The sequence below is a fragment of the Wyeomyia smithii genome, chromosome 2 (genome assembly GCF_029784165.1).
Source record: "Wyeomyia smithii strain HCP4-BCI-WySm-NY-G18 chromosome 2, ASM2978416v1, whole genome shotgun sequence".
Taxonomy (NCBI): domain Eukaryota; kingdom Metazoa; phylum Arthropoda; class Insecta; order Diptera; family Culicidae; genus Wyeomyia; species Wyeomyia smithii.
In genome coordinates, this window is record NC_073695.1 from 94,938,445 (window position 1) to 94,956,724 (window position 18,280).

General features: G+C 36.3%; 1 protein-coding gene across 4 annotated transcripts in view; it reads left to right on the plus strand.

Moving 5' to 3' along the window:
• The window catches only part of LOC129721933 (calcium-transporting ATPase sarcoplasmic/endoplasmic reticulum type-like), a 69,747-nt gene that overhangs the window by 17,390 nt on the left and 34,077 nt on the right, over positions 1-18,280 (plus strand). For 2 of the 4 annotated variants that reach the window (XM_055675052.1, XM_055675054.1), the window contains exon 2: positions 17,864-18,007. In XM_055675052.1, coding sequence (XP_055531027.1) covers positions 17,890-18,007 — 118 coding nt within the window. In that variant the 5' untranslated portion in view covers positions 17,864-17,889. Of the gene's footprint in view, positions 1-14,613; positions 15,186-15,248; positions 15,359-17,863; positions 18,008-18,280 lie in introns of those variants that run through there. The other 2 variants (XM_055675053.1, XM_055675055.1) reach the window with 2 other exon arrangements.

Here is an 18,280-nt window from a genome sequence, read left to right on the forward strand (position 1 = left end):
ACCCAGGAAAATAACAGAAGTGTTCTAAATTAAACCAAGCTCCACGGGTTCAAGAGCTCACCTCGCGGATGTGTCTATACGAGCACGAATATTAGCATGGGGTTTGCAAGTACGGACTGGGAACGAATATTCCCACTAGGTTCACACTCAGTCCGTCGGAAATCGCTCACTGGACACTACGAGATGCACACTTCCCTCCGGCACGATTAGTGGACGAACAGCAACAGACGTACCGACTAGTTAGAAAGTGCGAAAAAGTAGCCAAAATGTGTATATATATTCACAACAGTCTATCTTTCAGCTTCGTAACCGTAGAAGACGAAAAAGTAGCCAACCATAGACATCCTCACCGCACACGAGGGTCTAGAAATAGAACTAACCAGGTGATCGTTACATTTTTATACACCGATCATTATTGGTGGCTACGTAGTTCCCAGTGTGCGATCGCGTTTTTCTATCAAAATTCCGCACCAAAAGCGCTCCACCCCCCTCATATCGCATCCGTCTTCTACTATCTGTTGAACTTGTCAATGCGAGTGTCAGACAAACCGTTTCGTCGCTGCTCTGTTTTCCCTCAATTTTACTGAGAAGCATTTAATCTAATTTCAGTAAACCTGCCGAAAGATATATTTTCCAATAAACTAACGTAATTATACTATTGAGCTAATCCGATTGATGGCACCACCATCACTAGGTTCTAAATGCGCACTCCACGTTTGTGGTGTTTACCACAACAAACTTGCTGTCTCGCGTATATTTTCCATGCTCCCTACCCGCTGTTGGGAAGTTGGGAAGAGGACCGCTATTGATTGATGCTTAAAACTCAATATTTCTGGGATTTTATTTTCGGCAAATTTCTTTCACACATTTTCTCTCGACTCGTCTCCGGTTCCGAGCACCGACGCAGATGGAATGACGAACGGTGTCTATATGCGTTCGATGTAACCTGCCAATGAGGAAATTCGGAAAATATATATATGATGGAAACGCTGTCAATATTCAAGTCATGATTCATAAACAAATAACCAATTACTGTTCTGTGTATTTATTTTTCCGTATTCTATAGTCGGCGGCTTTCCTCTGTTAGTCAGTGCGTGTAGAAATCCGCGACTGCTGCTACTGCTGCTGCTGTTCTACAATTGAAAAGCCAAAACCAGCAATATTTATATACACCTTACAGATGTGCTCTTGCGTTGTGTGTTTTATAATCTATGACCGATAAACAGAAATAACTTTATATTTGACGTATTTCGAGATTTGTTCCGTCCGAAGTATTTAACTGTCGGGTTTTCCGTTTGCTGTACAATAGCAGATTATGAAAAATGGCTCTTCATAACATAAAGTAATTTAAGGTGAAATGATGTTGAAGCCACAAATGGGCGACTTTGAGCCACCACTTAGACCTTTTAAAAACACAAGACTCGGAAATAATTAACGCCTTCCCTGCGAAAACGCTATTTTATGTTTGGTTCACCACAGCAACAGCAACGCAGTGCCCTTGAAAATTCGAAGTGGTGGCTCGAAGTCGGCCATTTGTAGCTTCAACACAGTTTCCTTGAACAGTTTGTTATTTGTGACCCCGCTAAGAGTTTCGAAAAAAAGATTCTTTAGCTTGTATTACCGTTTAAGCAGCATTTATGATTAGGGATACCATCCGTCCTGATTTAGCAGGACATGTCCTGATTTTGAGATCCATTTGGAACGTCCTGATTTATTTTTCATATTTTAGCATTTGTCTTGATTTTTCTGAATAATGTCGGATATTTAAACAGTAAGCAAACTGTTCAGTACTTTCATCTTGATTCCGGGAAGAAACAAACTCATTTGAACGATTTTTTTTGTTGAATCTTGACAAAAGAAATTGCTAGTCGTTGAAATCGTTAAACGTTTTTCGACAATTGTTAAGTTTATTTCAAACAGTTTACTAGTGTTGCCTTTTTTAAGGTATCTTCTAACGCCTAATGAACCAAAGTTGCAAAATTGAATCTTTCGAGAAATACGTTAAATATGAGTCTTTTGGCGTATTTTGAAGCGCAAATCTGAAATTACGTGTTTTATTTATTGATACCTCAAAAAATAACAATAGCTTGGATCAAATTTTTGCTGGAAAAAAATTGTCCTGATTTTTAACTCCGACGAAATGGTAACCCTATTTATGATCAACTTAGAATACTTGAATACAACTCACAGCATTCCTAATCTCGGCTTTTCGTTACAAATATGATAAAAATGCAGAAACATATATCGAAGTTTTACGAATAATTACAAATCTAACAGAATCCTCGGTAAAATATAATAAAATGAATTATTTTATCGGGATACACCAGTATTATAATTAAAACTCAATTCGTGAATCTTTCGCCATTTTTCAATCTTGAACCGATATTTTATTGAAGCTGATACACACCAATTTTCTTCACAAGTGTGTTCTAGAGATCACAGTGAATGCTTGCATAGTTGGGCTTTTATAACTCTCGCTTAGACATTTATTTTCAGCTTAGTATTCCGAACGACAAAAAAGAATAATGGAGATGGGAATTGGAATACAAAACAATATTATTTCAAATCGGAATTATAGCACAATACTTAGAATATCAGAAATGCTAGTTCAGTTTTTGTACACACATTTTCAGCGAACTCAGCAAACAATAGGATGAAATCAGTGGTCAGTGGATGGCGCAAAACCACACAATATTGTACGAAAATAGCGCAACTTTTGTATAGACGTAATAATCATGCGAAGAAACATCAAATTACTTCAATGTTTTCGCTAAAAATTGATTGCATGATACGTGCAAAATCGAACAAAATCTTGCAAATTGAGTTGTTTAGCTAAACACGCGTTTTTCGATTTTTACATATCAGGTTAAAGTGGGTTAAAGAGTATAATTTTCTGAACAAAACGTGATTTAAAAAAAATTATATCGTTTGAATTCGTGATTTAATAACCGAAGACCAACAATATAAACAATAAAAATATTGACAGACCGCTGCATTTTGCTCGAGCTTAAACTTTGGCGTGTACAGTTAGGCGTAAACAATGCCGATTTGAGTTCGATTCTACGGATTTAACCTTCATTGCATCCTAATAAAAACTTACGTTGTTTACCCTGGTGTGTGGTTTTCCACACATACAACATTTTAATTTGTTTTGGACAAGAAACAACTTAATTTTGCCCCAAACTTATTTTTTTCATTGAGTGCATACATACCTGAAGCTATAGGTACCAAATAATACTGTTTCGAAAATCGAATGAGGTATGTATGTGTGCGGAAGTATATGTTTGTGTGTATATTTTTATTCTTACGACCATTATATCTCGATTTTCTCAGCATCGGCTGAACCGATTCGATTGTTCTTAGTCGCGTTTAAAAGAGCTAAAAGTCTAGTTATTTGACAAAAAATATCGTTTTGATCCGAAGGTTCATTCAGAAATGACGTTACGAAATGTGGTTAGCTTATATAGGAACTGATAAACTAACCGATTTTTTCTTTCATCGGTTTGACTGATTTGAGTCCTTTTGGTGCTAGATGCGTTTGTTAGGATTTGGAGGGTAGATTTATATTCAAAAATATACTTAAAATTAAATGATAATTTCCAAAGGTACGATAAAAAAAACAAATCTTGTGGAAACGCCTAGTACATTGCAGTAGTTTGGAGGTAACCTATTGAATAATATTATGCGTAGTGTACAAAAACAATCTTGAATAATACATTTGAATTATCTCAGCAATGGATGTATTGATTTGATTTCCTTGGCTGCAATTGGAATGGCTCGAAGGCCATTAGGTCATCATCGGACATTTGTTTGATCCGATGGTTCATGCAAAAGTTACAAAACAAAACGTGTTTACATGATATGAGACCAATTAAACATGCTATGATAGCAATTGAACAAAAAAAATCCTAACATCGGTTTGACCGAATGAAGCAATTTGGAGCTAGGAATGTTCGTAAGAATATTCTGAAATCTGTGCTAAGCAAAGTAAGCAAAGCCTTGGTGCTACATTCCGATTCGTTCATTATACACAGACTTCGCAGTCAAATGTTTAGTGTAAAGGACAATTGCGGGGCTAGCGCTACGATCCTACTAACACTAACAGTTTCGCCCGAGCCGAGACTCGAACCCACGACGACTGGCTTGTTAGACCATCTCGGGAGATACATTCTAAATTTATTTCAATATACCTAAAAGTGCGAGTATACTTGTCTTGCAGTAGAATACTATATAAAACTGTGTAAATGTTGAACACTGCTCAACCAGGCTGTGCAAACACTAAATAGGTACTTTTAGCATTAGCGTATTCGTAACCCATATGTGTGAAAATTCTCACACTGGCATGAAACAAATGAACACATACTTTTACACATGTCCCACGTAGCCTTTTAATTGATTTGATTTTGATGCGAATTACAAGAATGCACCTTTATTCATTTCTAAAATCAGTCAAACCGTTAAGAAAAAATCAATTAGCTTATCAGTTCCCATGTAAATTGATCACCCTTTGTTACGTCATTTTTGAATGAACCTTCGGATCAAAACGATATTTTCCATCATCTAACTAGACTTTAAGCTCTTTCAAACGCGACTAAGAACAGTCGAATCGGTTCAGCCGTTGCTGAGAAAATTGAGATATATTGGTCGTAAGAATGAAAATAAACACACATACACATACTTCCGCACACATACACACCTTATTCGATTTTTGAAACAGGATTAATTGGTACCTATAGCTTCAGGTATGAAAGCACTCAATGAAAAAAATATGTTTGGGGCAAAATTAAGTTGTTTCTTGTCCACAAAAAAATCGAATGTTGTAAGTGTGGAAATCCACACACCAGGGTAAACAACGTAAGTTTTTAAATATCTCATCAACCAAAAATATTTTTCCCTTGGAGAAAGTGTATTTTGTGTAAGATTGATGGTTTAGGAATTGTCAAGAAGTTTTATCAAAATCGATCGAGAAGTTTTCGAAAAAAAATTAAAAAATTCATTTGTGTGGTTTTCCACACAAGGGTTCAATGAAGGTTAAACAGCTATTTTTTGGCCGGACATATTTTCAAAATTAAACTACCGTATTCAAAACTACATTTTTGTGATCTGAATAATTTCGGAAATATATGGGTTATTCAGTAACACCCAAAATACTCAACGTCTGTTGAAATTTCTCGCTAGTTGACAAAATATTTCGATAAAAATTTTTGTCAAACTCATTCATAAATAATAACCGTGTTTCTCTTCAAACTGTTCGAATTTTCGAATAGTTACTTTTCCTAACAGAGCTCTACGTTTGACAGTTGTCATTTCGATGGGTCTGAAGCACAATGGATACGGTTACGGTAATAACGCGACAAAAATTTGACAGTTCTCTTATGGCTTATCTGTCAAATTTCCGCAAGGTGACCGAGGCCAAGCCCATTGTGTTCGCTAACTGTCAACTCCCTCCACAGAACGGAAGGTCATCTGTGATACGAAAACTGCTAAGTGCTCAGTGAATTTTGCAGCGCTCCCTAGGGGTGGAAAGAACGCTTTTTACACGGAAAATAAACAAAATTTATACTACTTTTATCGAAATCAATCAAACACACTGGTATAAATCTGTCGGCGAAAACACTACAGGTTAACCCTGCTAAGCATCTGTAAGAAGGAAAACACATTATTTCTAGGGGCTTGACAACTTTATTTCATGAAAAATATTTCGGTAATGGTTGATATATATATTAATATCTATCATTTATTTATCACATTAACTTCCCAACCATAGCGTATAGGACATGGTGAACCGGTTTGATCAACAAGTAGGCACGAGCGGCGAAGCGTTTTTTTATTTTGTACGGTTGAAGACGAGGCATCACCAAGCGACAGCAAATAACTTTTTCTACTTGTTAATAGATTCTTACTAACTAAGCAAATGAAAATCGCAAATTCATGTGTTTCAAGTTGTGAACTGCTTCTAAAATGAATGAATATCAGTAGCAAGGTATGTAGCTTTACCGGATTTATAATTTGAATGCATCGAAATAGTATATTATAAGATGCGATGAATTTTGGTCATCGGTTGTTTTAATAAACAACTTTAGTCTTTGGCATTTTTTTTGCAATATAGCCGGTTGTACTTTTGACATACCGTTTTACTATGTTTCTATACACCAACATCACAACAACGATAATATGACTTCAAAGAGTTTTGATGTAACTAGAGGAGTGTCTGAAAATGCAACGATAAACACTTAGAAACAATGAATACAATCAAATTTTGCTCGTTGCACTAAATGCGTAGCCCAACTAGTGAAGGACTTTCACGCGTTGGGTTGAGCTATCCAGGTTGCAAGATGACACCGGTTGTTTCTTTTTGTTAGGATTACTAATCACCTATTGGGTTACGCAGTGTCTTGCCCCTAGCATTCTTCAAAACAGCTGACTCAGATACCGGCATAGATGGTTGTAGAACTGTTCCTTTATTGTTTTTCAGTAATCTACTCCTTTTAACTGTGAAAATAATCAGATTATTAACACGAGGTACATAAAGTGAGCGTCGCATCTTTTGTTTCAAGTCTCTAATTACCATCTCGTTTAGAGTCCTCTTAAAGAATATTCGTATATTACGTAACGTGAAATTTGGCAATTTTCAAAACCCCCATCAACTAAGTAACGCAAATTTGCATGGTGGTCTTATGCAGTGTAACACTTCGCTGGATACCTTTCCTCCACCTCTCCCCTGAGCGCGTTATGTATTATACAAATGTTTCCATATATGAACGAACGCTAGAGGTAAGGCACTATTGATATACAATGGTGATTCGCTTACCAGTTGCTCCTTAGTCGGGGGTTTGTTAGTTGGGCCCTAATCCATCTAAAAAGCGCTCTTATGTCATAATGGAACGACATTCAAATGCATGCAAGAAACCCGAAAAGTGAATAAAAAATAAAATAAATTTTTACTACTCGTACTTGAGTTTATTTGTCATTGATTGTTGGTGGTTACCTTTGATTACTCGAAAAAAATGACATTGATTACTTTGGAGTATTCTCAGGTTACGACGCATTTCAAAACCCCTTGAAACGAACCTCTTGGGATCCTTTTTTAGTGTTCTGTAAGGTTGTGACTTTCGGTTGTCAGCAAAGATACCAGATTTGTCAGCAAAACGATGATTTGTTTTGATTCGCAGGTATGTGCGGTATGTGTTTTCAATCTCCATCCCGCATAATCAATAACCATAAACGGATGATAATCCATATGGTTTAACGATACCCCATACAGTCGAAACTATATCCCGAACTAGTTGTTAGGCACGTTTTATAGTTATTGATTATGCGGAAGGTTAACTACATTTTTTTTCCTATGACTTTCTCAAAATGTGTGCAGTTTTTACAGATTTCTGCCTGCTCGAGCGCATTTTTTCGAATCACGATTAGATTTTTATCAGATTTAAAAAAAGGACTGCACAATGAAACCGGTACCTCTTACAATCGCATTATTCGTTGCTCTAGAAGCTAACCTGATTTTAATTAACCTTATTCAGATTATTTTTGTTTAAATGGCATGTCGCATGTCCCATCAATGAGAAGAAAATCTATATTCTCCAGAATGGACTAGAGTCAATCGACAAAACATTTAATATAATCTTATAAAAGGATGAAAATAGTTTATAAATTTCATTTTCGAATAAAAATGTGATTCATTTATTATAAATATTCTGAAAATTTGCGTTAAAAAATCCATCTGTGCCATGATTTTTAAAAACTCAAAGTACTTTCTTTAGTTGAAAAAAAAAAATACTCACGAGCTGCATTTTAAATTTTAACAATTTTCAAAAATAGCCGTCTATGACACATGGTACAATTGTAAATGGAAGAATTGCAACATTAACGTTTTAAAACGCACGATTTTTCAATAACATTGATTGTTGTTCGTGTTTCAAATCAACATTTGTCGATTACAATACCTTCGTTACACTATTGTAATATGACAAACTCCACAAATGTGAATAATTGCGAATTTTTACCCAAAACGTTTTTGCATCGAACGTAATAGATTGTATTAAACGGGTTAAACTGTTGAAATAACCGTCAATTCAAAACATCGAATAAATTATGCCACATTATACCACTGGCAAAGCGGCATAAACGTACACGACAAATATATATTGCCCGAGAGCACAGAAAATTCAATTGTCATTTTTCAGTCCTTTTTGTGTGCACTTCCTGTTCGATCATATACCTGAAGTTGACCTTCCGTTCTGTGCTCCCTCCCTCTCTCTGGGAAATTAACAGCTGGCTTTCGTTACGGTGTTGCTATACGAGAGCCAAGTATAGATGACAGTTCTAAAAGGTATGCTATTCACGTCGATGCATTAGTATTAGTGATCGTTATGAACTTTTTCCAATTTTGTATGAAATTTGAAATGATTTTGCATTTTAAACTAAACTTATAAAACATACTTTCCTGAAAAGTTATAGAAATGATGTTGAAATATGTTTTATTTGTGGTATTCATAAACATGCTGCGGTTTAGGTAAAATATGCTGTTTTCCATCAATTTGCCGGTAACCTTTTTGCACTTTTCATTTTTTTCTTGTACTCTCATAGCGTATAGATGACAGTTCTAAAAGGTATGCTATTCACGTCGATGCATTAGTATTAGTGATCGTTATGAACTTTTTCCAATTTTGTATGAAATTTGAAATGATTTTGCATTTTAAACTAAACTTATAAAACATACTTTCCTGAAAAGTTATAGAAATGATGTTGAAATATGTTTTATTTGTGGTATTCATAAACATGCTGCGGTTTAGGTAAAATATGCTGTTTTCCATCAATTTGCCGGTAACCTTTTTGCACTTTTCATTTTTTTCTTGTACTCTCATAGCGCTTCTAAATAGAGTCGCTTATGTTTCATACAGTAACAAAAGTCATGAGCTATGACCAGAGCCGGATTTACGATTGTGGGGGCCCGGGGCCCAGTTTACAGTGGGGGCCCCAGAATAAAACAAACCCGTTTTTTTTATCGTACGAGTTAAAAACACTTATTTCTCATTGGAAAGTTACCAAAAATTTGCTAGAATTTTTTCTTACGAGTTTTTTTTTTTGCAGAGAACTTATTGATTGAATAATCAACATTCAGCTCCTTCAGAATATTGTACTCTCCACTTAACAATGCTAAGTTTGACAGCCTTTCACTCTTCATAGTCGTACGCAACCTATTTTCAATCAGTTTCATCTTCGATAAAGACCTTTCTCCAGTTGCGTTCGAGATCATTAGGCTCAAATAAATAAATGTATGCAACTGCTCGAAATCCGGAATTTCTTTCTTGATATCTGAAAAATAAAAACCTACCGCAATTCGAAAAAAATGCGATCCGCAAGCACAAATTTGCACACAATTTGAGAAAGACTGCGCAAATATAAGGCTACGCTGGCAATAATCTACAGAACCTAGGAAAAAACTAGGGGTAAGCGGGGTAAGACCGCCCCCTTAAGCAATTCTGTTTATAGAAAAAAAAGTTGCGACTGCAATTACATTTTTTCTTCGCTAAGAAGTTCTTCTATTCAATACCTGCATTTAAAAAATAGGAACTGAAATATTTTTGTTTATTTTCCAGTTTTTTTTTTCAATTTTTAAAAATTCATTGAAAATGTGCAGATCTTTTTCATGCGGGGTAAGCCCGCCCACCACCGGGGTAAGATCGCCCACCATTTTTTGAGGATAAACAATATTTTTAGGGCCGAAACGGTTGATTTTATCGGTATAGTGTCTCTGACAAAGTTGTGGATGGTATTTTTTTCTTTTTAAATAAAATATACACTGTGAAAAATCTGAAAAAAAAATTTCTAAGTTTCAACTTATTTTATTTTCTGATTATTCAAGTTCAGATCAATGTTTAGGTAACTTTTTTGGTTTTCAAAATAAATAGATTTTTCAGAATTGGGGGTTTTCAAGATATTGAATTCATAATATACCTATCTTTAAGCTAAAAATTAAAACTCATTAAACCTGTCTGTATGATTCTTTTGAAGACTTATTATGTATAGAAAAATACTAATAATTATTCTTTCGTTTATTTATATTTTCAATTTTCTGTTTTTTTTTTTTTGAAGAACAAAATTATCAACGACGCTACACCAAACAAACCATCCAAAAAAATAATTCTTCACAAAAATTTAGCTATTAATATTTCTATTATTCCATGATCCAACAACCATAAAATTTTAGCTTACCTTTTGTAGATTTTACAGGCAAAAACATATTTTTTCAAATAAATTTGAAAAAAAAATATTTTTAATTCTATTTTTATATCTTTTCTTTAAATTTTTTTAGAGTGTGTAATTTTTTCGGAAGTAAAAAACTACTATTTTCAATTCTGCCGGAGACGTCATACCAATCAAACAAACCGTCATGGCTCTAAAATTATTTTGGTTCATTAACACCATTTTCACACAGGTTTACTTTTTTCAAAAATAAGTCTTGTTAAAATATATTACTAGAAAAGTTTCAACCAAATCGAAAATGGTCGATTAACATCGATGTCTTATGTGGCTTGAAGTTGCTTTACTGATCCTGTAAATATTCCCTTTGTAGTGTCGAGGCATTTGGGTCTTGAAGTAAAACAACAAGCAGTTGGATACGTGGTGGTTTTACCCCTTGTATAGTGGGCGACTTTACCCCCAGTGGAACATTTTCATATTTGACCGAAAAAGTAGTCAAAATTACAAGATTACTCACGGCCTTCGACATTCCCGAAAGAAGATAGATTCAGGCAAGCGATCAAACGTATATTCACGAACAAAACAATAGATTTTTAGACTGAAAAACCTTAAGTCCCGTTGCCGCAAAACAATAGCGCATTGACTGGTTGCCAGCTGAAAGGTTGTTTTTGATTATTTCTGCGACCGTTCGCGCACTATGAAAACAGAAAAACGTGCAAAATGTTATGTAATTATACTGTGATAGACACGTTAAAGAAATTTTTCAATTATTTTATAACTTGGTAGTAAACTACAGTGGGCGGTCTTACCCCGCAGGGCGGTCTTACCCTGTTTACCCCTACACACTTCTGCAGGTCAATAAAATCTGCACACGGACTCTGAAAACCTGCATTTTGCAACGCAAATCTAGTATCCCTGATTCGGACAGGTAAACTTATTTTCGGAATCAACAGCAATGTATTAAAAAAACTTGTGGATTATCTTCTTTCCTGCTTGATTTCTCATGCGCGCTGGTTCGATTCAAATGGTGTGTTAATGTGTGTCATTCCAAGAGAATCGAAGGTGAAGTCTTATGGATGTGGTTGTGATATTGGCGCTCGCGAAAAAATAACACTGAAGGAAAGTTTCAGATTGAAATGGTCTGTTCAAATTTTCTTACTGTAAATTGAACTTTTGATTGAATCTCATTTTTGATAGAGAAAAGAACTTTTTCTCGTTTTGTGGGGGCCCCAAAAATGTGGGGGCCCGGGCCCCCTGGGCCCCCCCTTAAATCCGGCTCTGGCTATGACAATGACTAAGATTATGCTCCAACTATTAGAAATATAGCATTTTTATATATTTTATTTCAACATATTGTCGCAATTTTTCACACTAAATCTAAATTAATATCAATTTCTAGTGTGTTTTAACTGGAGATTCACTCTCCAACCAAAAAATCAGCTATAAAACAACATAAAACGAGAAATTTCCAAAAATGTTCTGAATTCCATACAAAACGCGAAATTTTCCATAACGAGATTTGTTTGTGTGCGTGGATAGACAAAAATGTAGCATACCTTGTAGAACTGTCATCATACTTGGATACGAGAGCTCTCTGCTGACAGCCTTTGTCGTAGGAGGATCGGAGAAACTGTAAAACTTCACCACTTGCTCACAGCGTAAAGCAAGACAGCATGTGCACACATACACTGGCAGGTGGAAACTTCTTTGAGGTGAATCGGGACGTGGTCGCGATCAACTCGAATTTTGCAATCTAATTTTTTCTTGATTTATGAAGACTACGTACATGAAACTTTGATCAATTGTTTTCACAACTGTTGCATGCCTGAAGTAGCAATTTGAGTGCCGTTTATTTAGTGGAAGCCGAATTTTTTACGATCAAAATACAGAAGTAAAAAGAACTCTAACCTCAAAATTGTATCGGAAAAGGCCACAATCTCGTTTCACCTTAAAGTCACGGCATATCAGACGGTGCGATCAGACTAGGATTTATATTCAATCATTAAGGTGGAAGTGTGTTGAAGCCACAAATGGCCGACTTCGAGCCACCACGTTGCTGACTTCGAATTTTCAACGGCATACCACTCGGTAATAGTTAGTGTGTAATTTGTGGAAACGACGATATGTTCGTTGTAGTGATGAAAACATAAGACAGTGTTTCCATAAGTAACGCATTAACTATTTTCGAGTCTTGTGCCAATGAAAATTCGTAGTCAACCACGTGATGGCTCCCATGTGGCTTCAACACACTACAACCTTAAAGTAATTTGCTTAAACTTCCCAACCCGGGTGGGCACAAGAAATTTCTTATATTTTGAAATAAATTGGAGAAGAGAGAAACTAAACTCCGATATTATTATACACAGAATGATTGAGCAACTGTCACTGTTTTCTCATAGAAAGAAGAAAACAATATCGTATGAGTAGTAACTCGGTTAGTTAAAACATGGTTAAATTTCATTTCAAGTTAAATATGTAGCGTTCTGTTTGAAAATTCGAGCCCAGGCTTTAATTTGATCAAAAAACAACAAAAATCTGATTTAGTTTAGTTCAGCAAATAATTTTGATTCCTAAAACACTGACGATTTGAAGATAATTGACGACTGTTTAAGAAAACTACTATTCGAGGTACGATGCTGATACAACAAACCAAACATCGCATAGTGCGTTGAATGTATGGTAACAGCTCAAGTAACAATACTGGTTTTATCAAAGTTTTAAAACGCTGTTTTGGCTAAATTTAGTGCTATAAAACTTAGATAAAACCAATGTATGTACTAGGGAGGGGACAAAAATCAAAACTGCATAAATTTGTCGATTAATCACATCGATGTAATAAGAAAAGTTTTTCATTGCCTAAAGAGCTACTAATCACATAAAGGTCTTATAAGATTCACTGAATCGCACAAGTATAGAAAAACGCCAACTCCTTCATCCTGTTAATCCTTATGTCCAAAGTAAAGATGATTGGTACAAGATGCCTGACTCTTGCAGTATGCAACGGACACGAATGTTGCTGCGCGTGAACGAAAGTCGAACTTATTTGTATATTGGTAATTTGATGATGACGGCAAGGTGGCGAAAGGTGAAGCATGTTTTTCAATATCCTTGTATGGTCCTATTTATATCCTTATACGGTGCTGCCATGTAGTTTTCATTTTCATCTGGCGGATTATGCACGATGAATCCTTTTCACTAATAATCATAGTTTTATGCGCATTCAGTCACAAATGGCAGCACTAACCGTTGTTAAGGTGTCATGGGCAAAATGTATGACAAAAATTTGCAAGTAAGGTATATTGTTCTAGTCATCTTAGTAAAGTAAACTGTGAAGAAAACTGTAGTATAGAAACTACTCACTCTTATTCACTTGCTAAAGTGACTTGTATGCAATTATAATGAAAAAAAAACCTAAATGTTTTTTAGTTATTTTTAATTCAATAGAGTAATGCACGTACATACTGACACGTATCTTGAAATTATATATTTTCCAAAGACTTGATTGAGCAATTTAATTTCTTTTAGTTTTTAATATCAAATAAATTTATCTACTGCATCTCCTGAATTAACGATGTTTGGCAATACCAATCACTCTAAATTGAATAAAAATAGATTATACAAACCTTTATCAATGCAATCAATTCCAACTTTCGATTATACTTCATTTATTTTTGTGCAATAAAGAAAAAACTTCAAACGCCAATTTCAATCATTTGAAGTAACTGTTTTTTACGTGCTGAATTTAGTTTCTGTTTTCATTTACTACGCGTGGCGGAGACTCTGACTCTGATTACAAAAATTGTCGAAAATGAAGACGGATTTCAGATGAACTAGCCTGTTTTACAACAAAATTGATTCTTGAGTGCCAGAGTCAATATGATCGTAGCGCAAGCTTCGTAATTTGTAATTTACACTGATAGTCATGCTTATATGACTTAATACACTAGGGTCGCTTTTTACGCGGTTTGTTTTTGTGGCTTTTTTTAAGTGGATCACGGAGTTTATTTGTCAAAAAAACCCTAAAAAAGCTACGTCATTTATGAATGTTCCCTTAACATAAATCGAAAGTATCCTGATAAAAAACATTTAGACTTCACAGCTTGCAAACAACGCTTACGAAAAGCGTATGCTGCATTCTATGTAACAAAATTCACAAGAAACCACTTAAATACGTTACTGAAATTGAAATAAGTTTGTAGTGCGGACTGCTTTTTGGTTTATCCAGAAACACCTTCTAAACTTCCACCGCTAACGTCACTGATGCAGCAGTGTGCGTGTTAAGCGCATATACCGCTACGTATGTGCTTGGACGCGTTTTCTCTACCTCTCGCTGTCATTCTCTCAAATCATTCTCCAAATTCGTCATCTACATTTGTCAGCCTCCATCCAGCCAACAACTAGACCAGCAAGTAATCAGGCAACCAGCCGGCCGTTGTTCAGTCAGTTCAGTTCTGCCAGTTTCGCTTCAAGTCCGCGTTTGTATGTAGTGCACGGTACGCTCTTCTTCTCGCTCGTTCTCACACACTCGCGCATTTGCTGCTGCTGCTGCTGTGCTCTGCTCAAGCCATCGACCATCGTCGTGGTTCCCGTGTAGTATTTCGCCACCGCCGCCGTCTTGTCGTACTATATCGTGCTCCGTTCCTTGAAAGTTCCTTTTTTGTGTATTATATTGAGGTTTGCAAAATGAAGCAACATTTGCTCAGCTAAAAATGACGTTCGCGTTTTCGATAGCCACGTTCCGTTGCGAAACTTTATGATAGGCTGGAGAAGGAAGTCATAAAGTGAACGTGTGGAATTGCTAAGCATTTTGTTCGCCCCCATCGGATAAGAGAACACAGGAATCGAGAATCGTTGAAGGATACACTGTGCGTGCCTATGAAGGATTTCTTTGATCTGCTAGTGAGAAACAGTGTGTCGAGGGTTTTTTAAAAAGAAAAGTTAAAGTATTCCAGTTTGTCAGTTCCGGATCGGGCCCGGTAGGATACAGTGATAGTTTTAATTTTAAGTAGATTTATTTATTTTTTGCAATTGTAAAATAGTTCGGTTAGAAACCAATCTCCAGAACGATAGCGCTGAGCGCCACAGAAGTCTTAAGGGAAGGGTAGTGGAATATCTCTTGTCATCGTGAACGCGAAACACAAATCACCACGTAAGTGTTTACAACGGTATCGTGCGAGAGAGGGAGATTAAATAAGTCGAACAAAAATTTGCAAAATCTTACGAGATTATAATGCCTATTGCCTATTGATTTCAGTGTAGAACAATTACTTTCAGTGTGCAAAGTACACTTTTGAAGCTTGTCAGTCCCGTTCTCTACCGACTACTTTTTAAGGTTATGGTCATCGTCGCATACGCTCTCTTGTGACGATTGCCGTTTTTAGGTACCATTGCTTGCGTGTAGCTTTTCTGTTAAACGACGGAACCGACACGCACACACACAGCTCTAACGATCAAACGGACGTGTACAATCGGTTCGTTTTTACGCGGAGAAATCGTTCTATATGCGGAAAACTTGATATAATATATATCGTGAATTGTACTGTAGAGCAATTTTTGGGGAAAAATGCGTAGTAACATTCAGTTTAAGAAAATAGTTAATTCATAAAACCACAAAAAAGAATTTTGAGTGTTTTTCGCCACGGACCCTACGAGAGCTGCATGACAAGATGCCCTCTTTGCTAATGGAGGATTTTTTTGCTCAGCCAGCCGTTGTTTGCGATCAGCTGAGCGTTTCGCAAAAAGGGAACATAAATTGTGAAACGGAAAAAAGTTAGGCGGTGAGCAATGGTTTCACTTAGATACAGATAGTTGATAATAACTTTCGATTGTGCCTATTAGGCTATTTCGATCGTCTTTGCGCAAGGCGAAAAACGTTACCTTTGCAGCCACGTGAATTGACACACTTCTCAAGACAGCCACCATCGTGGCACATGTACGCAGCAAGCTTTTGTTATTCTGGTGCCCTGATTTGTAACGCTATTTGTTTTCGTATTTACATTTCGATAGAGTTGAGCCACAAACACGCAGAGATGCCAGATATACAGACAAATCTGTATTATACAGACTTTCTGTGTTGCGATACAGACACGCATAAGCCTACAGATTTTATACAGACATTTAGTATAATACAGATATTACACAGATATCTGATATTCTACATAATGGTTTTACCAGTATACACAAAAAAAAACGAACACAAAAACCAAAAGTCACTGTAGCCGTTGCTGGAAAAAGTGAACTAGGAACTGAACACTTTGCTGAACATATTAATCTTGCGTTTTTGAGAGTGAAATCAAGACAACGGGAATCGAGTCAGGCTATCGGGGTTTTTATCGGCCCCGTGGGCACTAATCTGCCTGTTTCGCCCCCAGTAACAAACAGCTGATTGTCTCGATCGATTGCCATGCAGGTTATATTGGTGAAAAGACCGTTTGTTCTATTCGGAGCAATATCCAACGTTGAAGAATTGCTTAAAATGTCCCAAACCTTGAAGGTACTATTTTTATAACCGCGAGACTTCTGCCATCATGTATCAGTTTAGCTACATTACGACGAACGACGATTTTTATCACGGGAAAGACTCTTACTTCTATGTGTTACTTAGATTTAAAAGATAAATTAGTTATCGATTAATCGACCAACTATGATAGACTCGAAAAAGAACAATCAAAACAAGCAATAAAACAAAACAATCTGACAGGTCGACAAATAATTAGGTATCAATGTATCGGTAACTTTTTTTCGCAGCGGTATACAGACTTATACAGACATTTTTATGGATTATACAGACTTGCCAAAAAAAAGTCTGGCATCTCTGCAAACACGTGAAAAGGAATGAGTATCAGCGATTTTTAGTGTTCTTTCCTGCGCAATTTTGGCAAAGCTTGTTACCATGCTGATATCTAAAGGGTTACTAAAATGCAGCTCAGTACCTACAAATGCACTCTTGTTGTTTTACTAGTAACAAATTTTTTATTTTTGTCTTGATATGATATTTTATAAACCCTTCAATTTTTATCGAAAAATTCTCGAAAAACTACTTAAAAAAACGTTCAGAAATAGACGTCTAGATACTTACTCTTGACGTTCTAAGTATGCAAAAATGCTCAAATAATCGAGATCATCAAACCCACAAAATTTTACTGAAATCTGAAACGGTGTTACCAACAGCTGGGTAAATCGGCGTGCAATCTAGACATGCGATCTTGTCTATAACGGAATAGTTTTAGTCTGAGAGTTTTAGTATCTGAGATACTTTGATATCAATTATTAGATTCGATGTTTTCGTCAATAAAAAACGTCAAAAATGTTTCCTAACATAGAACTTTTTCAGATTGTATTACATAAACGAAAGTAACTTTAATAAAACTTGCTACTGTTTGCGAGAGTCCGTGAGTTCAGCCGGGAGCCTCAGCGTGAGCCACAAACTCAACTTGTGTTCAAAGTTCAAGTACAGACAGCACGAACGTTGCCTCCAGCAAGAACGAAGTGAAATTAACTAACAAGCAGCAAATAAATCGCAAACCACAAAACCAAGTGCAATCCGCCTCAAAATTGTATGAACGTGGTAGCCGTCGTGCTGGCCGTCTGCTGTTTCTGCAAGTGTCAGTGATTTCTTCGCCTAACCGATCTTCTTTTCCATACCTTTTTCCAGAACTGCCGGTTACTAGCTAATTCACCATGGAGGACGGCCATTGCAAGTCCGTCGAAGAAGTCGTTTCACACTTCCGAGTGGATCCGGAAAAAGGTCTGAGCCTTGATCAGGTTAAGGAATATCAGAAAAAATACGGCCTCAATGGTAAGTAACAGTATTTGTATTATAACATCATCGCAAGTATATTCGCCTCCTGCTTCTACTCTGGTGAAGAAAAAAAACAAAGCCGGTGATACACCTGATTATTACAAAGATCGATGTAATATTAACCCGTACCATTGAAGGATGACAATAACGCAGCACGTCGCCAATTTACGTCATTTTCTAATATCTTAGATTTCCCTCCGTGCCATCACCCCCACCGGCGAGTCTCGCCGTCATCGCTGTGCGATCATGATCGCGAATAAGCAAGACTTA